We start from the raw sequence: 23173 nt of genomic DNA, 5'->3' as shown, positions 1-23173 counted from the left end.
CCTCTGGAATAACATCGCATGGGGACATGAACAGTGTGGATCCAGCCTCTACCAAACTGTTGACGTTCAATCAGCGGTAAAAAGAAAAAAAAAAAATACTCCACCTCCAAAAAAAGAACCCCAACCTTTTCCTCTTTTACCTGTGTGAATGCATGCCACCACTACTCATCTGTTGAATGCATCTCTCTCTCGCTCTCTCTCTCTCTCTCTGCTGGTTTTGCCGTTTCCCTGCAGCATTTCTGCGTTTTTAAACTCCTGCTCTGGTGCGCAAAGGCGCGCGGTCTGCGCGCAAAAGTGCCTCATTACCAAGTTTGATTGGCTGATTACTTAATCGTATGTGTTCAGTTTTGACACTTTTTTTTTAACGCACCGATGGCTTATTCTATTCGCCTTTATAACAAATGTATGTCTCATCTGCGGAAACTGAGAATCCACAAGTCTCCGGTGTGGAAGTGCTGGCGGCGATCAACAGATGCGATTTTAATCAAACCACAAGGTTGTTTTTTGTTGTTGTTGTTGTTGTTTTAGTGTTGTTGTTTTTGGCGTTGCTTTGTGTGTAGTTTCACGGTTTTATTTTTTATTTTTTTAAAGGTTCATTAATTGATTTTGCCTCCCCTTCGGATCATTTGCATTACAGCATGCACACGGAAAATATATGCATTATTCATGGGATGCTTCTCAGTGCAGGATGCATGCAGCAGAGAGCGTCAGACTGAGGGACTGTGCAGGCTGTGTGCACACATATACACACATACACACACACACACACCACACTGAATCAGAGGCTTTAAGTGTGCAGCTGAGTTAAGATGTAGTTCAAGGTTGCAGCTCATTTCCAGCCTCTTCCTCTGGATGGATGTGGGGAAAATGCCAGCGCTGCAGAGCTTTGGGCTGCAGTGGCAGTACAGCAGCACAACACACAGACCCACAGTGTGTACAGTCATAGTACAGTGGCTATTATGACGCCCAGCTGCCTGGAGAAAAGGCTTTTTATTTATTTATTTATTTATTTCATTTTATTCCCCCCCCAACCATATTGCACCATTTCAGAGGATTAAACATTGATGACATGAAACTGACCTTGACAGTTTCTGCAGAATAAGTTGCATCATCAATGTTTGATTTTTTTTTTTAATGGGGTTTTCAAAGTATGTGTGTGTGAAACCACCCACTCACACAGCATGACCCCCCCCCCCCCCCACTACCACCACCACCTCTCACTGCATATGCTCCGTCTCACGCCAAATCCTGATTTCTTTTTTTTGCTTGGCTTCCTCATGATTTCCACATCATAAGGTATTATTGCTAATGACTATGGCTAATAAAAAAAAAAAAGCATGAATCTTCTTATGATAGATGTTTTTAATTGGGAATATTTGGTCCATCTCCTCTATCATTTGATCCCATTCATGGTGAAAATTTTCCAGCTTGTGCTTTGCAGATTACGATATTCTTAAAATAACACCTTGACCATCGAGTGTGTTCAAATAATGGGTTTCTTGTGTGCACTCTGTTGTATTTGAGCAGAAAACGGTACCGCTTCCGTGTTTGCTTGCTTCGGTTCTCTATGAAGTGATTGAAGTTCCCACGTGCACAACAATGCGGAGGAAGTTGTCAAAGAAAATAGAGGAAAATTAATTGCAAATTGAAGAAAAAAAAGAGAGAAGAAAGTCAAGGCACTACACAGAAAGTTTCTTAAAATAAAAGTCATGGAGATCCAGTTGAGCAAATGCCTCTCACCTCTTCAAACTCCTCCCAGTATTTTTGTGCAAATCGGGAACAAATTACTATTCATGACTGCTTTTACTTGTCCGGGTTTTGCTAGATTTGAGATTTTATTTTTTTTATTGCACTCACAAAGAATCACTAGAGGTTTACGAAGTCGACGTCGAAAGGTTTGGCTCCTTCTCGATCGTCAGTCTGACGGCTGGCGGCGAGATTTATACTTTACATTCCACATGCAGGGTGGAACCTTTCAGTGTCCGCCATCTTGGGACAGAAACCACAATTTCTAACCTTTCCTGTACTCCATTACATGCAGGGCAGCCCGCTGAGTAATTAATATCCATTTTTACCTGTTTCTGGTCCGAAGCTTTTAAAGTCATTGTTTTTTGTTTGGCAAAATGACCGTGGAGTGTCTTGCAGAGCGACAGTCTGGATCGCTGGAGTGCAGAGTTCAAGCCTTTAACTCGCTAACGCGTCTGTAGAAGCTATAGAGGCGTCATTCCAGATAGACGCTTCCCAGGTCGACGCCAGTGAATTATTTGTAACATTTCAATGACCTAAGATGAATAGTAATGTATTTTTTTTTTCACACGTAAAGACACATAGTTCCTTTGAATTAAGGGCCAATCCCAATTCTATTTTTACCCCTACGCCTACCCCTTAGCCCTCGGCCTCCAAAACGAGGGCAAAGGCAAAGGGATACGTTTCAGCCCTTAGATGTGGGACCCCCCCCCCCTCCCTCAGCCCCGCCCCTCCCCCTCTCGCTCCGTCTCACAGTTATGACGTCATAATACGGCGCCGTTATATCAGCAGAGCTGAACCTCGGATGTTTGTTGATTTTCTAGCAGGAGCGTCGTCACGCCGCCCCAAATTCAACGTGTTGCAGTAGCTTGGCTGCTTTGTTTCGTTTTCCACCTTTCCCACATCAAGGTGAAGAAATAGATGGAGACACTTCAGTTTTTGCGCCGTGTTTGGACTTCAGAAGTATTTCCTCATTCACCATGTGAAAGCAGAGGAGCTTCCTTGTTTGCTCGGGGGTCCCCATTTTCAAAACACCCATATTAGAAGACCTTGGAACTATGCAGTGTAATAATAAAATGTTATAAACACGATCTTTACGAAACAAATACATACGGCAGACGGCAGCGCTACTGTCGCTCTTACTTGTATAAAACAAAACAGGTTTATATAACTTTAGAAGCGTATATATGTGAAATGCGAGTCCTTCGGCGCCATGTCCTCCTACCCCTCTGTTTAAAGTGTGCCTCTGTAAACGCTTCGTCTCGAGGGGTGAATAGCCCTTCCCCTCACCCCTCCGCCTCTGCACAGTAATGAAATGGGACACCCCTCAAACCCTCATGAACGCGCATTTCAAAGGGGTAGGGGTAAGATGAAGGGCTAAGGGGGAGAATTGAGATGCAGCCTAAGTAGCTCAACATTGGTTTAAAAAAATCACAGCCGGGGGAAAGATTGCTGGGTCTTTCATCGCTATCGAGGTTCTTATTGTCACATGGAACAACGGGTTGAACATGGCCCGTACTTAACCAAGCACCTAACTGCATAACTAAGTGATGCGATGGCGTCTTGAAGGCTGGAGTATTTTGGTTTATCCTGCAGGGATGAGGGACGCTTTGGAGTTGCAAGCTTTTATTTTGTCTTTCACCTGTGGCGTTAGGTACGCTCCCATACTGTCCACCATACGCACAAGCGGAGGCTTTATCCGGACACTTAAGGTGGCATCATTTTTTTAAAGGTGGTACAGTGTTGCGGAGCAGCATGCAGATTCACGATCCTTTAAAAAAAAAATATATATATATATGTATCGTCTAACTGGGATTAACAAGACAACAACGCTAATGGGTTGTTTATCTACAGCTGTTATTCATCGCAGCACTAAACACTATTGCATAGCGCAAGGTCGCCTCACATCGTGCAACCCCAACGCAAAATAAACGCTTGTGTTTGATCTCCGTGTTTCCTCATTATGCCACGTCTCTGCCACGGTAATTAAAAAACGAACGAGTCACAGCAAACATGATTGAATAGTTGTGTTGAGTGTCGCGCCGCGTGCGTAGGGCTTTCAAAAACTCTTGAAAAAGGAAGCTTTGATCTTGATTGTGAAGAATCTGAGCTTAAGTTAAATACGATGCATGTTGTATCGTCTTGCTGTGACAAACCCCTGTTAAAGAAGGTCCGAAACATTATAAAGTCATTAAAGGCAACCGCAGGGATATTCGCGAATAACAGACGATATTGTACTATAGATCCAAATCTGGTGTCCCAAAGAGTATTTAATAACATCTTTATGATTGCATTTTTAATTCCTAAGTATTTAAATGAGGCTGTCTGTGCAGGAACTGAGCTGATTCATTGAATTGAGCTTTTAAGAGGCCTCAGCGCACTTTTTAATGTTTTTTGATCTGTTCAGTCTGAAAAAAACCAAAACTGAGAACCAAACTTCCCACATGCGGTGAAATACTCACACTCGGGTGCCGTGAATTACATTTCAGGAACTACTTTTCTTCCTCTTTTTTTCAAACTAAATGCCAATCTTAAGTGAAACGAACAAACCCAAAAAAAAGTCGTCAAATTAAAAATGCCTAAATATCACGGATTGGCTTCAAAAAAATAACTTTTACAACCCTGTTGTCTTATTCTAAACACCTTATAATACCAAAGTAATGCACAAGATGTGATTTTTACCGGGAAAAAGTGATGTCCTGTACTCGTTTTAACTTTCAACAAAGAAACCAGAAAAAGACAGATCTGGTGAAAATATAGTTGAGTGCTTGTAAAGTTAAAAAAAAAAATGCATTATGCAATACAAAAGCATTATTGGAAGACAGAAACCAGTATTTCAAGATACATAAAGGATATAAACCCAGATATATTCACAGACAATCACTTTGAAAAGTGCTGAACTCGGCAAAATCTCGTCCAACATTAACTTCTTTCTAAAATACATTTTCCATCATGTTTCTATGGAAACGATTCGCAAGACTGTCGTGTTTATGCTTCGTCTTATTCTCTGTTGTTGCTGTGTTTCTTTAGCAGTTTTACGCTACTTCTACTACGATATTTTAAGAGTTGTTTTTTCTAATCGGCGACCCAGTGAGGAGGAACTACTGAACTACTAAATACTACATTGTGACAAGTAGATTTTTACTGATTAACGGTAAGATATTCTGCCGATCCAATACACTTTGTTGCTTTGTTTAAATGTTGCCTTTTTTTCTTCTTTTAAGGTAATAGCTTCTTTTCATTGGTGATGGTTTTAACCTGTACTCGCCTCGCACCAAACTTCACTACATGTACTTGTTTATGCCCACTGTGGTTTCACATTGCTTCTACCTGCACCCTGAACGGAGACTCTGAACTCTCAGATAGCTTCTATCCTCAGTCCAAAGACTTTAGAATGTCTCAGTCACACGTCAACTGGCGATGGAGACAAGCTTGATTGTCAGTGGTTTTAATCACAATCAACATTTTCACAGCAAAGAATATTTTATTCTTCAAGTGAAAAGCAGGAATGATGTGCAGTTATCCAGACAAGTGTCACTTTTTGGAAAGAAAGTTCATCTAGATTCCTCCTCTTTGCTTCAAAAAGAAAAAAAGATGGATTTAGACGAGTAGCGATGGACATTATACACATATCTTAGAGGCTTTGAGCAACATGTCCGCCATTTTTTTCCCGCCGTCTTTTCCCCAGAAAATTGACCGTCCGAATGACTCGCTGGCTAAAACCATACCCGCCAATAAGATTGAGTTAGAAAAAAAATTGGCCGAAAAAAAAACCTCTCCTGGGACACATGTACTTGACCGACGCAGCTTTAACACGTTTATTCATCCATCAACTTCTACTTTCTGTAGAGTCCCAACTCAAAATATCTGCCGGTGAGCACTTTGAAGCATCGGTGGGGGCAGTGAACCGATGAAACCTTTTCCAGGAGACGAGGGAGGAGAGTGGTTTTCATTTGGCGATGTCTCTGAATCCCCCACCCCCCATGACCTCCGTCTCTTGGCGTGGAAAGTGAAAGCTTGGGGAGAAGAAGATCCGCAACGTGAAAGGAGAGGCTTATAATTTGAGGGAAGGGGGGGGGGGGGGGGGCGTCTCTGTGCAGGAGGAGGACGAGGAGGCCACAGTGGAGGAGCAGAGCAGTGATGGATCCGGTCTGCATTATGCATTAACTCTGCCTTCATCTGCCCGACCCAGACAGAAACACTACCGGGGAGGCTGGAGTGGAGATGTGGTGGGTGGAGGTGGGGGGTGGAGGGGGGGGGGGGAAGTGGGTCAGAGAGCCCCGGCAGGAAACATGCAGATGACAGCACCGCTCGGATTAGCCTCCAGATACATCCTCACACATGCGAAATGCCACCAGAACGTTGCGAGGCGCTCAGGGAAACGACGGCTTTTTGTTAAAAACTGCTGACAATTCAGTGGATCGTCAACTGGGGGGGCGCTATCGACGACTTAACCCCACGTGCATGACGTCACGGGCTTGAGGAAATAGTGGATAGGAAAGGAGATAGTAGGGACGAGTCGCACGCGCCCTAAGGTCGTGCAATGAAATATATTTCTGTTGGTTATGTCGACGTTTGCGTATCGTGGAAGAAGTCCGAAGCACCGAAGTACAAGGAGATGAAGAAAACTAGAGCTACGCTCGGTAGAGCGCACACCTTCGCCAAACGCCACATTTGTTCGTGGACCCGAGTTGGCGTCGCCAGCACGCTAGCCGTTAGCTCAGTCGCAATGTCACTGTGTGACACGCTGAGCAGGGAGCGTCTCCACGGCAACAGATGCTGATCTCCATTAGGTGCCTCTCTCATCCACTTTGTATGGGAATTTTTTTTTTTTTTTTTTGTAATTCTAATGGTTTGAGGTTATTTATGTTTGAAGCATGTAAAAATGACTTAAATACAATTATAGATTCTCCTGTTTGATATATGTACAATGGCTCTACGCTCTCTCGTTGTTTCTGGTATCCAGTGTCAGTAATGGGTGCTGCAGTCATGGATTAGACGTTACAATTTGAGCTTGAAGGGCAATTCTCTTGAGGCATTTGCTAGCTTATATTTTGAAACCAAAACTATAATAGAGCTCTACTACCAAAAGATTTTTTTATAAAGTTCCTTAAAAAAAATTTGTTTTGCAGAAGCTGAATCAACAAAAGAGAAGCATCAAAACCTGCAGTTAAATTGGTATTTTGCGGTCGAGCACAGCGAGGAAGTTGTATATTTGCGTTTGCACATTGCAAGCTTATGTACTTTCCTCCCCCCTCCCCCCCCAAAAACCCCACCCCCACAGTTATTGTTCATACGGTGACGTTCCTTTAGAGATTTAGAGCCAAACACAGGAGGGGTAGTTTTGTTTTTATTTCAAACGGAACACTCGCGTCGCCTCTTTTTGCAAACGTCACGGTGCCATTTAGTGAACGACGGCGGCGGGTTTTCCTAAATACCGTTTGACAGTCGCGTCTTGTGGCGCTGCGATTTGTAAGCTATCATTTTGTTCACTTAGTCCCCCGTGTAATCTCTACGCGTGTGTTTGCGGGGTGATAATTCCATCTCTTGACAGCACACATAACACGTTCCTGTGCAGCAGTTACACATTATCCCCTGTGTGTTTGTACTTTATACTTTAACCCTTGCTTCCCCTAATTTTGGTGCATTAACTTGATTTTTGCTGTTGTGTAACATTTTTTTTTTTGTGACGTTATGATTACTAAAAAAAAACAAAAAAAAAAAACAAGAGTTATGGTCACATTATGTCCATTTTTCTAATTCACTTCTATGATTTCTGGCTTTTTTCCCCCCCAACGCTATAAAGTAATTCATCCAGTCGGACAAGGCCGGATCGATACTAATATGATGACGGTGACTGAAGATAAACAGTGGTACATCTGTGAACAACACCACTGAACTCCACAGACGCTCGTCTTGGTGTCGTCACTGTGCTGTAAACTAATGTAATAATCAGACTGCAGCGCAGGGCGCCTTCACTTCAGCTTAACTCAGTTTATGAACCCAAGAATAACTAAACAACCGACTGGTTATTTTCCTGATTTATCCCCAAGGACATTGATTTCTCACACAATCCGCCGATTTGCTGGGTTATTTATGTATTTATTTATTTATTTTTGAATGTGTAGGTGGAAAAAGTATCATTTGCATCTGGTATATCTTTTGTCCACGACTTCCGAATAGGCAGGATTTTAAAGCTTTAATAAGCTCGACTGTCGATCAAAGATAATGTCTGTAAAGCTAAACTTTTCCTTTTCATTTGTATTTTTTTGGGGGGGTTCAAATATCAAGGCAAAAAATGAAAATATACGACTCATTTCTGTTGGGATTTTTCTCAAGAACGTAGATTTTTTTCCACACAAATAGCCGAAACGCTTGTCGCCGGCTTGCTTTTTAAGCGATGCAGCTGCTCCCGGCTTAATTTAACGTAAAGAATAAAAACAGGCAGCTCTGTTTGAAGTTAAACGCAAATCTACATTAATGTACAAGTAGCGAGTTAGTATTTTTAATAACTGCTCCAAAATAAAGACATAGAGCCAGACTATTGAGTGATACCTGGTTTTTGTTTGTTTGTTTGTTTGTTTTACAGTTTTAATGCTGTGGCACCTCAAAACAACCTCATTGGAGGTTAAATTAAACATTATAGTAAAGTCTTTCACCAATCATTTTTATTGTAGAACCTGGGGTTGAGTTTCCCACTCCCAGCTAACATCCAAAGCAGGATAAAGTTTTATTTTGAAAACGGATGTTGTGAAAATATGCATGCAGTCCTTAACCGTGGACTCCGGATGCTTTTCCTGCTTTTCAATGCTTGAAGAATTCACGATATCTTGTTAACAGAACTTTTCCTTACTTCCTGCTTTCCTTCTTCTTCTTTTTCTTTTTTTTTTTTTTTTAAATCCATAGCTTTGCGACTTGACTCTGCCGGTACATTCGGTTATTTGATCGGCAGCCCGCTCTCCCAGCCAGGCTCCATCTATCACTCAAACCTAATTCAATTCGGATCCACATCTCAATCAGATCTGGGTTGGCCGCCAGTCACCAGGCCACAGGCTCTCCGATTAAGACGAGAGAGAGCGAGAGAGAGAGAGAGAGAGAGAGAGAATAGGAGTTCAAGAAGATGGGAAGAAGGGAAGTCGTAGTGGAAATGAGGGCGGATTGAGATAGAGGGACTGGAGGAGAGCAGATGTTGCACCTTTCACTTGTGTAGGTGACAGTGTATGTGTGCGTATGTGTGTGTGCACGCGCGCGCGTGTGTGTGTGTGATGGAGGGAAAAACAGTGTGTTTGACCCTGTTTTTTTTTTTTGTTGTTGCGTTACAGCTCTGCCTCGGAGGACTTGGGCTGCAGGCGTGGAGACTTCAGCAGGAAACACTATGGATCGGTGGAGCTGGTGAGTTCCGCCCACAAAGCGCCGGCGTTCGTTTTTCCCTTTGTGCCTCAGCGTGAACGTCGCCTCTCTCTCTCTCTCTCTCTCTCTCTCTCTCTCTCGCCCTACTCATTGATTCCTTCCTTGGAAGATCTCCCCTCCCTTTCTCTGTGTCTTTCTTCCTGTTGGCATGGGCGGACCATGGAGGACGGGGTGGGGGGGGGCTGATGAGTCATGACGTATTGGGTGTGGTCCAGCGATGGATCCCAGTGGGCGGGCGCACGACTCTCACTCGTTTCTGTTTTTGTTTTTGTTTTTCGACTCTGTGAAGCTTTGCAGAGTCACCGTGCGTCACTTCCAGGGGTTGACGTTGGTTGGCGTGCGCTCCCGCCCGCCGCCGCCGCCGCCGCCGGGCTTCGGCCCTGCGCCTCAAGATAGCGCCGCGCTGGCGGGGGCAGGAAGTCCGGCGCGTTTTCGCACCGCCATTTGTTGCACTTCCTGTGGGTTCGTCGGTGGCGTTTCCGGACGCCACGTGTGTGACAGATTAGCGTTGGGGAGAAACCACATGCTGCCTATCAGCATTCGCAGAGTGACGCGTGCGTGCGTGTGTGTGTGTGTGTGAGAAGATTCAAGCATCCAACCTGCGGCCATTACAGAACAGCAGGAGGCCGGCGTTGGTCGTTTTTGCATAAAAATGCCGTGTGAAGCTTGTTAGATGGAATTTGTGGGTTAATTTTTAGTGTGATTCTGTATGAAGTGTCCTATTTTGCACTTTTTTAATTTTTTGCAGGTAATCAATTAAAACACCCGATGAGTGAAACTGCACATAGACAGTATATTATACAGTATATAACCGGGTATTTCAATGAGGCTATTGGGTGTATCTTTAACCCGTCCAGTCCGATCACACAGAGACACGGACGACTCAAAAGCACCCACAAGAAAGTGCGTTGCCAAATGAATTGGAATTGTTGGGTGGGTGAAAAGAACGTCGGAGATGATTTGTCATAAAGTCAAAAGCTGGAGAACGAAGAAAAAACTCAAGACTTTTCAGAAAACAAAAAAAAAGCAAAAATGTCTGATAAATTATGTAAATAAAAGTGGCGGAGAGCCAGCTGAGAAAATATGTCCGTACTGGAACATACGCCAGACCATATTTAATATTCATGAATGACAATATGTCATTTATGTCGAACTCACAAACGACATTAACGTCATGATCTTGACTGTTTATTTTACACAACATTGCTGCATGCTCAACTAACACCGAGCACTCGGGTGGTAGGAAACGTGGGATTTAATGCAAATTTTTAAATCTATAATTTATTCTTAAATTTTCTTCAAAGAGCTGCCAAGAACTCACTTTTATAAGTCTTTTTAAGTAATTGACAATTGTATTACAAATGTCATTTTAATCTTAATTTCACCTCGAGAAAGCACTTTGTAAAAAAAACCAAATGCTTTTAAGAGGATCTCTATTAATGAAGCCAACGATGGTTGATGATTTGTTTTGCTGTAATATCTGAGCACGTAAGGTTTATTTTGTGTTCCTGTCATCTGTGTCATGATAGAAGGGTTTATTCTATATAATAGACCAAAACGGGATAGAAATAAATATTACAAAAATTGCTGCGCGACAAAAAGAAAAAAACCAAAAAAAAACTGCATTACAGACGTGAGTAAAGCGAAATCCTATTGAAACGAGAGAATATTAATCCAAACGGCCGAAAATATCGCAAGACAGATACGATTAATTTGTCTTGCATATTTAACGAGAACGGAACTCGGAACGAGCTCATCAGAAAAGTTTGAACCCACTCTGACATGTTCGGATCGAATTCCTCAACCAAATCTAGGTTGAGGTTTAACATTTGTTCCACGAAGCCGGAGTGAATTCAAACTGCGGTACAACTTCCTTTGTTTTTGTTAACACGAGGAGGGACGTGGATAAAGTAGAGGATTAATGACGGGGTTGATGAACGCGTGTGAAAACGCAGGTCCTCGTGCTTTTTAGCCAAGAAACAGCTGATTTCCTGAAAAGAGTCATGAAAGAGTCACTATTCCTTTTTTCTTTTTTTTCCATATCTGTCTTTCAAAACTCCAATTTGTTTTACGTTTTTATTACCCAAAATGTGTCATCCAGCAGCTTCTGGCGAGGCTCTTCATTATTATTCGATTTCAGCTAATGTTAATTTAAATCCAGTAAAATAAAGCACATAACAATCTTGCTTTTTTTTTTTAGACTGAGAGAGGCCCCCTAGTGGTGAAACGTTATAGTTCTTTTAAACTGCTAGTGAACAGAGAGCCCCCCAGTGGTGAAACATCATAGTTCTTTTAAACAGCTTGGGAATAGGGAGCCCTCTAGTGGTGAAACGGTATGAAAACCCTAAAGTTCCCCGTTGTTAGTGCAGAATGCATGAATAGAAAAATCTGTTTTTTTTTCTTTTATCTTTCTGGAATGCATTTTATTTTACCAAACACTTTTAAAAAGAAAATGAATGATGCAATATTCTCAAAATTATTTTTTTTTTTCAAACCCCTCAAAACAAACCACAAAAAAAGACCTGCGTCTGACCTTTTTCCTATGGTTTTCCTGCTGCTTAAAGAAGAGTTTTTAATATATATATATAATAGGAATGGGGTTGACTGTGGTTCCCCCCACTGCTTTGACCTGTTTTCAAATGACTCAACATGGCCGGGAGGCATTGATTCAAAACAGGGTTTAATGAATATAAGGGCACAGCAGAAGTAAAGCCATCGCTTCCATTTTGTTTTATTTTATTTGTTTATTTGGAAGCAGCTTCCTTTAAGAGAAGGTTTTACTTAATACTGTAGCCCCAAGACTGAAGCGATCAGCTCTAATGCTAAATCACACTTCTATTTTTAAAAAAGCATTGCATTCTTTGGATATATATATATAAATATATATATATACACACACACACACACACAAGTTTTAGTTGTTTAGTTCACTAAATACACCATAGAATAAGTAAAAATCAATATCCTGCTGTTGTACGCCCTCACAGAAACACACTCACACACACATTGGCAGTGGGCCCACACGACACGACCCAGTCTTTATTCCACTTATCCTTTGTGTCAGTCGACACACGGAGACTTATTACTTAAATGCACGTCCACACAAGTGATTTTAAAAGAAGAAGGGTGGGGCGGGGGGGGCTTTATGGAGACATCTGTGTTCACAGGAAGAGACAAACAACACAAACACAAAAGACGTCTCCCACTCTCTCTCCTGTCACTTCATGCAGTGACAACTCCACAGTCCACTCTTAAAATAAGAAAATACAAACGTGTGTGTGTGTGTGTGTGTGTGTGTGTGTGTGTGTGTGTGTGTGTGTGTGTGTGTGTGTGTGTGTGTGTGTGTGTGTGTGTGTGTGTGTGTGTGTGTGTGTGTGTGTGTGTGTGTGTGTGTGTGTGTGTGTGTGTGTGTGTGTGTGTGTGTGTGTGTGTTATGCTGTCACAGCCCTCTGGTGAGCAGACGGCTCCTCTCCCACCTGCCCACCAGTGTTAGCGTCACTGCCTCAGAGGCTTTTTGACTGCGCCGTCACATCGGATTTGTTCGCGCTCCCAGCGTGTGTCCGCCGCGCTCTCGTGGCGCGACTCCAGGCCGATCGCGTGTCCCCGCGCGTCCGCGTCCTGCCCGCACGGCGACCCCTGTGGACGCGCGTGGGAACTGCGAAAGATTAAATTGATTTACTGTCGCGGGCGTTGTGCTTGACCGAGCAAGATTCGGAGGGGCGCGTTTGTTTGTCGGCAGGCTGGATTATTCCCACGGCTTGTTCGCGAGTGAGTTGCAGCTCTATCCAGAGTCTCAACCAACACCGGGAGGGCGGAGCGCTTTTCACCTGAGCCTCAGTCTCTGCACTTGATCGGTCTCGGGCCTGAATGCGTCTCACATTTACTTGTAGAATATGAAACATCCAGACCCCTGAGATCTGTGAAGTGTCCCCAGAGTCACCAGAAACAAGGGTGAAGCAGCTTTTAGTTCCTACGCTCCACACGCGTTGAACAAACCTCCTGCTGACACCCTCACGTCTTTGACATCAGGACTTCAAAGACTATTATTTACACAGGAGTTCCATTAAAAATAACGTTTGTCTTAAAGTTCACAAAACTTCCGCATTGGTCTCGTTGGTCCAGAATCCTCCTTGATTTCCCTCCATTTCAATATCAGATCATAGGAGCTGCATTCAGAATCTGCTGTGTCTGTGTGAGCCGGACTGGCTCCGCCCATTATTGCTGCTGGAAAACCTCTCGAAAGTCAATTTTGCATAATATGAGCCCTTTAATAAAACTTTTACTTTATTTATTCTCCATTTTGTGACTTTTGTTGTCACTTTGTTTGATGACTTTCACAATATTAATCACTTCAGATTAAGATTCTTTATCGCCTTGCGTTCATGTATTTATTTTATTTCCTTCTAAAACACTGTGAATTCCCTCCTTTCTGAACAGTGCTATAGAAATATATTTGCCGTGCCTAAAATGTAACTGAATTGGAATTACCATCACACAGCACGGTGTAAAACAAGATAGGGGCTCCAGTGTTTTCATAGGTTATATTTAAATAAAAATAGGAAAATGTGAGACCTTTAAGTTGGAAATGGTGAAATATGCGTGCCACTATTCGGTTTTTCAAGAGGTTATATCGTATATGATTAAATAATATATTGAAATATCCTTCGTTAATACCAGTTGTAGTATTTCAATGAATAATTGGAGACATTCCAGTCTGCATGACTCCAAAATGTAAAGAATTATAGCCTTACAAGGAAGCATTGTGGTTCTTGGAAAAACTTTGGAGGTAATGGGATTTATAGAGTGCAGACGCACACTGCGATGCAGTTTTTAAAAGCAAAACTTCGACTGCGAGCCGGTGCAATCCTCTGCAGTTTCAGCTCGTCCGAGGACAAAGGGTCCCTGCGTGCTGTGCAGATTGAATTCTCACCTCAGGCATATTTGCAGTTGGCGATTTGGAGCTGTATAAATAAGACTGACTCGTCTTAAAAGGCGCCACAATCTTCATATATTTCGCTTCTTCCTCTTTGCCATGCTGCTCTTTGAAAACCCACACACACACACACACACACACACACACACATTCCATAGGCGTTGACGGCTTTCCTGATATGTATTGCGAGTTTGGACACAAGAGTGTATTCTAATGACTCATTACACGAGCCGCCATGGTTTACTATTATTAACTCTCCTTATTCGATGGATACAGTGGGTGGTTCTCATTACCGAGGTGTGTGAGGGACACACACCAACAAGCTGCCCAGAAAGTGAGGATTTTATTACAATGCCTTACTTTGTTTATTGAAGAAAAGTAGTAGTAGTAGTAGTATATGATAATAATTGTTATTATTATTATTATTATTATTATTATTTAATTAGTGATTTGTTCCATTTTTTGAATGTATTTTTAATTTAAAAAAATTTTTTTATTAACTTACAATATATAGAACTACACAAATCACACATTTGTCTCGCTGAACATGTCTGAGGTCCTCTAAAATTCAATGATCATGTCTAACAGACTTTCTTCTCATCTTAATATTTGTTGTTACAGCTCTTTTTTTTTTTATTTAATTTCCACAACATCATAAATCCTAAGAAATCTTTATTGAGCTTCTTTGCCTTCACCATTACCATTTTTAAAATTCTTGCACCTCCATCAGAACCTCCCGTTTCTCTGATACATAACTAATAATCTATTAAGGCGGTTGATGCATGACGCCGTGCAGCAAAGCTCCTTGCACGGCGGGTCGATGCCTCCCACTCTACACTCATCCGATTAGTCACCGCCAGTGTTTCTGGTGTATAAATGGGTAGATATTTTTTTTTTCCTTTCGGATGTGGTTGGACGCTATGTCAACTTGAATCGTGTATATATTATGCTAAAGTGTACTTAGTGTAAAAGAAACCAAAACATCCTCTGGTTAAAAATGCTGCTTTTGGTAAAACTGTCAGGCTGGAAATGAGCTGTTTCTTTCTTTTAAAGAAGCAGATCCTTCAGTGCATCATTGGCCACATACTTTTCACTTCCTTTTTTTTTTTTTAAATATATCAATCCAGCTGTTTGTATTTTTATTCTGGACCATCTGAGTCAGCGGCTAGTTTGCGTGACATGGTGATATAGTCATATTTTCAAATCTCTCGTATTCCCTTGTGTGTGTTTGTGAGAGCCCAAACCTTCTCTTATTCCACCTTGACTCTATCACATTGAGTCTCTCTGCACTGTGTCCTGACGATTAATATATTATGTAGAGTTGGATGACACATTTACACTCACACTTCCCGCACTACAAGTTAATTGGCGGCTTTAATGCCTTGATTGCATGACAACATTTTCTTATATATAATAGTAAACTTTCATCTCGTTCATGGCTGAAACGTGCTGACGTTCACCACAGACACGGTACATTGCACGCGCAAGTAGAACTTAGTCGACTTTTAGTGTGTTTCCACTGCTCTCCTCAAACAAAATGTACATTCGCTAACATTTACCGCACCGTCGTCTGCATAAGTGGACGCCAGATACAGAGCGGACGGACACAACAAAGAAAATCAGATTAAAGGCGATTTAAATATGTTCTCTGCGTGGTTGTATTGCAAAATACACAGCACCGACTAGTGGTCTGGCATGCAAACTACAGCGCTCCGAGTGTTTTCGTGTGTGTGAAGCAAAAAAAACAGAAAAACCTTTAAAGTTTAGTGAATCGTTGTCGTGTAAATAAGGCTTACTTTTCGTGTAGTGGGTCTTTGGGTTAGTCGACCCGTACCCCCCCCCCCCAGGCTGCTGCAACCGACAATTTGGAAATGGTAATATAGAAGATGGATATAATAGAAGGGCGGTACATTTTAAAATGTGCAATTTTTCACCCAAAAAATATTATATATATATTTGCTGCAGCGTTTAGTGTTGTAAAGCTTCTCCAAAACAAACTCCACTCCCAAGTCTCTCTGCTCTAATTCACTGCAGTCGTGTTTTTATATCTTCTGCACCTGCCTCTCTTCTTCCTCCCTCCTCTTTGCTAACCCCCCCCCCCCCTGCCTTCCTGCAGGGTTGTGAGTGTGCATGAACAGGCCCACTGATGAGATCAATTATCTATCGGCAGTCACAAAAGTATTGATTTAATACTCCCCTGCGCGCACACACACACACACACACACACACACACACACACACACACACACACACACACACACACGCCGTGTTGCGGTGCTCCTTTGTTCCCGGGGGCCTGGGGGAAATCAGAGGCTCCGTCAGTACTGCGAGCTCAATTGTGTTTGGAGAATGCTCAAGTCGCGTCCTAAAATAGGAGCCGGTAAAAAGTGTGTGTTTTTTAATGTGTGTTTGTGAGAAACGAGACGGACGCCTTGGAAAGCCGCCGCCGCACATTTTTTATGTTGGTTTTTTTTTTCCAAGGGACGGCTATTATTCTTTAATGATTTGGCATTTCGCTGCCGCTCCTTTCTACCCTTTGGCCCTTAAAACCTCCGTTCCATCTCTCTCCACCATCTTTCTTCATTTGGTGCCCCTTCTGTATTTTTGTTTTGTTTTGGGGTTGTTGTTTTTTTATTAGCCCCCTTCTGCTTCCCTCCGCCGATGCTCCCCAGTACTGGTGAAGTGTTTTATGTGTTGTTGGTTAAAGCGTAAAAGCATAAGGGACCCCCCCCCCCCCCCCCCAACTCCCCCAACTCCACAACCCCCCACCCCCTCCACCAGCTCAGGGCAAATCGTTGCAGTACAGCTTTGACTTATTCGCCTCTCTTCTGTTGCATGATTTAGAAGCAGCATGGTGTGTGCGTGTGTGTGTGTGTGCGTGCGTGCGTGCGTGTGCGTGTGCGACACAGACTCCCCGGTGTGCTTAATCTCTCTGTTCTCCTGACATTTTTCATTCTCCCACCTCAAAACAGCAGAAAGCCTATTTACACACTGCAGCACAAACACACATTTAATCCTGAACACTTCCTCCTCACACACACACACACACACACACACACACCGAGGAGGCAGCACACGGCCCTTGTCTGAACACTGCACTGCCCCCCCCCCCCCCCCCCACACCTTCACCCACCTCCTCCATTATCCCACGATTGGACGGTTAATGTTGCAGGAGGCAGGCGACACGGGAGGGAGAGGCGGAGGCCTCGCTGCTCCGTCAATTACTTTCCATTTTCTGCGAGGCAGACACGGATCTGAAAGCTCGGTTCAGCCACCCAGAGTCTCGCGCCGCCACGTCGAGAGAGAAACACGCTCGATGCGTTGCACAAATCTGCATATGTGAAGCGGGGGAGTGCCGGCGTTTTCCGCATCCCCAACCCCCCCCCAGTTACCGTGCAGTGGTTTTATCAGGGCTTTGCACCTGCAGTAAACACGCTCGGCTCTCCGCCCGCTGGATTTTATTATCTCATTATATACGAAATACCTTTGGGAGCGGTGGCACCCCACCCCCCCCCCCCCCCCCCCAACGCCTTTTCTTCGCGTGCACGTTTGGCTGGGAGAAATCGGCGGCGTCTCAGCGGGAAATAACTTGTAGCGGCCTTTTTTGTTTCAGTGACAAAACTGAGTTTAGAAAGATTCAGATTCACCTGCTATATATGCATTAAGCACATTTTGGTTCGCAACCTTTTATAAGGCAAGACATTATTAGTTCAACTAAATCAAACATATTTCGGGATAATTAGGTAGAAAATGTTCTTGTTTTCTCTGCTCTGTGATTGAATATCGGCTGATCGTCTGCGAATGAAACCATGAGTGTGCAAACCGGCGTATGAGGGTTTTTGTTTAGGTTTGACTGTGTTTGCATGGAAAAGAAATAAAAAATCTGCTGGAAACGATATCGCCTCCAGGTTCATCGTCAATATGATGCCGTGGGATTGGATCGTGTTGGTGAAGGACGTTTTAAAACACGTCAGAGAAAAATCAAATAGAATGTGGCATTTCAACACAAGATATAATATATTGGATTATTGGTCAGGAAGTTTATGTTTGTTGGCTTTAAAGAAAGATAAGCAATAGAAATATGGTCACTTCCTGTACGAAGGATCCAATCCTTCAGAGAGTATTTACAGTTTATAGAACTTACTTGTGCACAGTCATTTTTTTTATTCCTTTCAACATTCTCTCTCATCTCCCCGTCTTACCGTCATTTTGTTGAATAAATTACTATTCATTAGATTTTTTTGGACCCTTTCGTTGAGAACAAGAACTTTTAGCCGCCTCTACTTCTGTCGAAAGTCCCATATCTGCACAATTAAAGCTTGCAAGTGTGTGCAAATCTGCTGAGTCATCATATACTAGAAAGTTACCAGTCACTTTTTCATGGTGCAACCTGAACCCTAACAAAATCCATAAGACATTTAAGTGTGATCGGCTGTTTCGTCACAGGCGAGTTGATTTTCGCGCCGCATTCATTTTGATTTGTCGGTCCTATCATTGACCAAACATTCCAAAAAGTTTCATTTAATTTAATTTGATGATTGGTTTTATTGGTCTTCCAATAGTCCATTAGTCAAAGCTCTTTTTTTTTTTAGCATCTTTCCATGTTGATTGGATTCCATGTCCTCTCCAGACCATCTGGACGTATCACAAATGTTTGCTTGGACTCCAGAAGACTTTTTTTTTCTCTTTCTTCTCCAAAAGCATATGGGCGGAGCGCAGACCTCAGAGCAGAATCCAACTCGACAGCCAAGAGGGTCAAAGAGCAAAGAGCAAAGGGCAAAGATTTGGAGGAGGAGCAGCAGCGAGGGAGGAGAGTCTGAGCTCTGTTGCCTAGCAACGCAGCATCACTCACTGCAACAGTGCTTGGAAGGGTTAAGAGGAAATGGGGATGCGAAGAGGAATTGATTGATGAAGAGGGTTTTGCAGACGTCCACAAGAAGAAGAAGAAGAAGCTGGTACATAACTGGAAAACCCCGCTTTATGAAACAAGTTTATATTTTTTTGTGGGTTCTCAACTAACTTACCTGGTTAAATAAAGAAATTAATTCTTTATTTTCCTCTGTAAGATTTTATTTGGGTTTATTGTGGTTTCTCTTTATCTATTCTTAGTCTGATCTTAATTATTTATTGGTGAATAGCAGAATTATCGACCAATTATTTGCTTGCCTGGTTCATCGTGTGTCTTTATTTGTGCCAAACATCTTTAAAACAAGTTCTACCCACGCGTACTAGTAAAGTCAAGAATATATAAATAAATATATAAATAAATAGAACAGGAAGCACATGGTGTTGGGTTGTACCTTTCTTTTCGATTCGACAAAAAAAAAACACAAGTTAGGCTTGGTGCCAAGAGTTAAATTTGAAGATCAACAAATGCCACTGCCACAGATTTACCGGACTCACTAAGGCTTCAGTTTAGAATTTAGTTTTCAGTCACACGTCTTTCGCCGGTTTACCGGCAGTTTGGTTTTTAAAAGCCCAACTTTACAATGTCCAAAAAAAAAAAAAAAAGGGAAGCCTAAATTCCCAAAATATTCTGATTTATTCAATGTTGGCTGGGGTTCAAAAAAAAATTTAATTAGCTTTTTACACCCAACTACAATTCTCAGATGTGAATGTTTTGGCAATGTTCCGCATGTGGAAACTCTTTGTCATCGACTCGGAGCAACAGGTTCTGGGGGGGTGGGGGGGGGGGTTATTAAAGAAAACCTACAAATCCCATGTGACTGGATGCGGATTGTTCTCGCCCTCCGCTGTTCCCCTCCATTTTTGGGGGCGATAAGAGGGGGGGCGGCAGGTGAAAGTGAAGAGAATTGAGAGAAACGGGTTATTTGTTTTGCCCCCAGAGTGAGGCTGCTCTTGAGGTTAACGCTGCTGTGGTCACGGGGGGATGACGCGTCCGCCGCCATTCCTCTTTTTTTTGCTCTGCAAAAAAATGCATCGGTGACCCGCCTGCCACTGTCTGCTCGCTTTATCAGGGCTCTAATTTTAAACTTGTCTCCCCCCCCCCTTTTTCCTTGTGTCTGTCTGTGTTCGTCCCCTCAGCTGATATCCAGTGACGCAGATGGGGCCATTCAGAGGGCAGGACGCTTCAGGGTGGAGAACGGCTCCTCCGATGAGGTAGTAGACACGCCTCCGCGTAATCCCGTTTTATTACAGACATGCATCCCACCCAGTCAGTCACTTCTTTTTTTTCTTTTTTTTTTTTATGTCTTTAAACGCAGCTTGTGTGAAGCTGAACTCATGAAGTCAACTCCCAGATGTGACAGGACAATAAAGGCCCAAAAAAATAAACAGACTCAGAAACACTTTCTATGCAAAAGTCATTATCGCACCTAATGTTTGACTGGCCTTGTCTTTTCCCTCTTTGTGAGACTGTATTTATCTATTTATTTATTTATTTATGTTATTTATTTATTTATTTATGTTGTGCATTTTTTGTTTTTTTTTGGGGGGGGGGTTGGTTTTGTTTTTATTGAGCAATTCTTTTATACTTTTTTTTTGTTTTTTGCCTGTTGCAACAACAATGAACACATTCTATTCTATTCTATTCCTTCTTCCCTTCCTCTCTCCCTCCCTCCCTTTCTTCATTCCTTCCTTGCTTGCTTTCTTTCTTCCTTCCTTCCTATCTATCTATCTATCTATCTATCTATCTATCTATCTATCTATCTATCTATCTATCTATCTATCTATCTATCTATCTATCTATCTATCTATCTATCTATCTATCTATCTATCTATCTATCTATCTATCTATCTATCTATCTATCTATCTATCTATCTATCTATCTATCTATCTATCTATCTATCTATCTATCGTGTCAAGACCAAAAAAAACCCATATTTAAAAACTATTATATTAAAACGCATTAGAAAATAAAGGGGGTTAAAACCACTCATTGGACATATTTGAACGATTCTACCGTCATAAAATCCAAATCTATCTGGGCGTCTTTACATATACGTTACTCAGACGATGATATATGCAAACGAGAGTTAGACGTATCGATGTTTTGAAGGTGTGCGGGTGCAGATCGGTTCACCTGAAGGCAAAACAAACAGATCCCTCTTGAAAAGTGGTTATTAAAGTCTGTATATTCATGGTGACGTGCGGAGGAAGCGAGGCGGCGCTCTCGTGTCGACTCTCGCGGCGTCTGACTGAAGGACACTTTAAGCCTGTTATTTATTGCGGCGCAGCGCCAGACTTGAGGGGGGGGGGGGAATCAAATGCAGTCCTTCGTGTCTCTTTTCCATCAGCAGATCTTCTGAAGTGCTTCACTTTAAGCAGCACTTTTGACAACCAGCTAACCAACCAGGTTCACTCACATCACACTTAAGTCTTCCCCGGCATGTGTTGATCACTTTAGAAAAAAAATGTTATTTATCCATCATAGGCAGCCGTTGTCATGTGAGCCAGTGTGTGTTTGTCAACGTCATTCATTCACCCGGTTGTCATATGAGCAAAGTTAGAATCATAGAAGTAGAAACCCAAATGACTCAAAAGTCGACTAAATGCTCCGTTTCTGAAGCTCTGCTGGTTGAAACTTGCATTTCGAAAGAACACTGTTATTTAGAAATAATTATATTATAAATTTGGAACTTATTTACTGTTTCAGAGGAGAAGCAGTTTGTTGACTTTATTGTTTTTTAGTGTTTTTCCCTCGGTTTTTGTTTTGTTGTAAATGGTTCTATCAGTCAGTTCAAATAAAATTAATCTCATTTTTTTTTTTGCGAATTTGTCATTAAGCGAACGTTCGTTAGTGGAAATTCTGTCCTGGTGAGAATGGCACTTTGCGTGGAAACATCATTAATCGCTGTTCAGCCGGTGTTTCGCTTATTTTCTGCATTTTTTTCTTCCGGTATCGTTCAGCGTCTGTTTGTGTGTTTGTTGTTAACGATACGATTGCCCTGTTTTGTACCCAGAGCTGCTGCACATTGTGTAATAGTTTTCCACAGAGAAGACCGCTGCGACTCAAGCTGTGGCCATCATGATGACTGTGTGTGTGTGTGTGTGTGTGCGTGTGCGCTAAACAGACTTCGGACTACACTCCAGGAACCTGGAGGAGAACCGACGTCCATCTGGAGAACCCGGAGTACCACACCAGATGGTTCTTTAAATACTTCCTGGGAAAAGGTCAGCGCCGCTGCTGTCGTATAAAGTGACGATTGTATATGAAATGTGTGAAAATTGCCTGGTTGCGCAAATAAATTGTGCTTTCGGTCAACTGCGAATAACAACATGAGGATTCAGGTGAGGGTTTTCGCATTATTTGGCTCCTTGTTTATATGAGAACAGTCTTCTGGAAACGCGTATTTATCTTGGTGTCTGCCTGCACAAGGCTCTTAAAAAAAATACACATTCAATATATACTATACACAAGTTTTATATATATATCAAACATATTTACATACACTTGAATGTACATGCCATGTAGATAATATTAGTAATATACAATTTAAATTTCATCAATTACATTTTAAATACAAAATAGTGTGGCATCGTTATTGAAATCAATAATCTCCATCACAATATATATCCTTTATGATGTAAAGTGTTATATTTTATACCATTATGTACATATACTAAATAAGGATACAAACAGAACAATAAAAGTCGTGGAGAGCCGGCAGATGAAAACCTATTTACCTAATAACGGTGCAATATGTAATAAATGTTCATCTCATTATGTTAAAATGCACTATTTTGTAATAACTTGTTGCCTATTGCAACATTTACTACAAAATGCAGGTGTGTAGAGCCGCATTATGGAATAATATTGTAATATATAATGTTTGTTTTTTGTGTTTTTATGCTTCGTGTCATATATAATAATCACATAATACAATGCCGGTTGCAGGTGTTTATGTCTCAGTGCACTTGTAATGTTAGTGTCAGTAATAATTCATTAGTGAAGCTTTAGTTTCCAGCTTGTGAACAAATTCTCCATTATAATGAATAAAGTTACTTTTGATTTAGACCTGAGCGATAAAACATACTATTTGTTGTATTTGTTAATAAATTCTAATTAAGGTGGTGATTGTATTATGGCTTTTCTAATGAAGGCATTCATTTTGATGATTTAT

The 23173-nt window shown here is 42.0% G+C and overlaps 1 protein-coding gene across 1 annotated transcript in view; it reads left to right on the top strand.

Annotated features, from left to right (window-relative positions):
* garnl3 (GTPase activating Rap/RanGAP domain like 3) overlaps positions 1-23173 on the top strand; it is a 69486-nt gene that overhangs the window by 17794 nt on the left and 28519 nt on the right. The window contains exons 2-4 of the mRNA XM_080510144.1: positions 9069-9138; positions 20135-20209; positions 22124-22223. Of these exons, the coding sequence (XP_080366270.1) occupies positions 9069-9138; positions 20135-20209; positions 22124-22223 (245 nt within the window). The remainder of the gene's footprint in view (positions 1-9068; positions 9139-20134; positions 20210-22123; positions 22224-23173) is intronic.

This window comes from Blennius ocellaris (genome assembly GCF_963422515.1).
Source record: "Blennius ocellaris genome assembly, chromosome: 15".
In the NCBI taxonomy this organism is placed as follows: domain Eukaryota; kingdom Metazoa; phylum Chordata; class Actinopteri; order Blenniiformes; family Blenniidae; genus Blennius; species Blennius ocellaris.
Note: the sequence above shows the minus strand (reverse complement) of the source record. Positions and strands in the feature narration are given on the sequence as shown.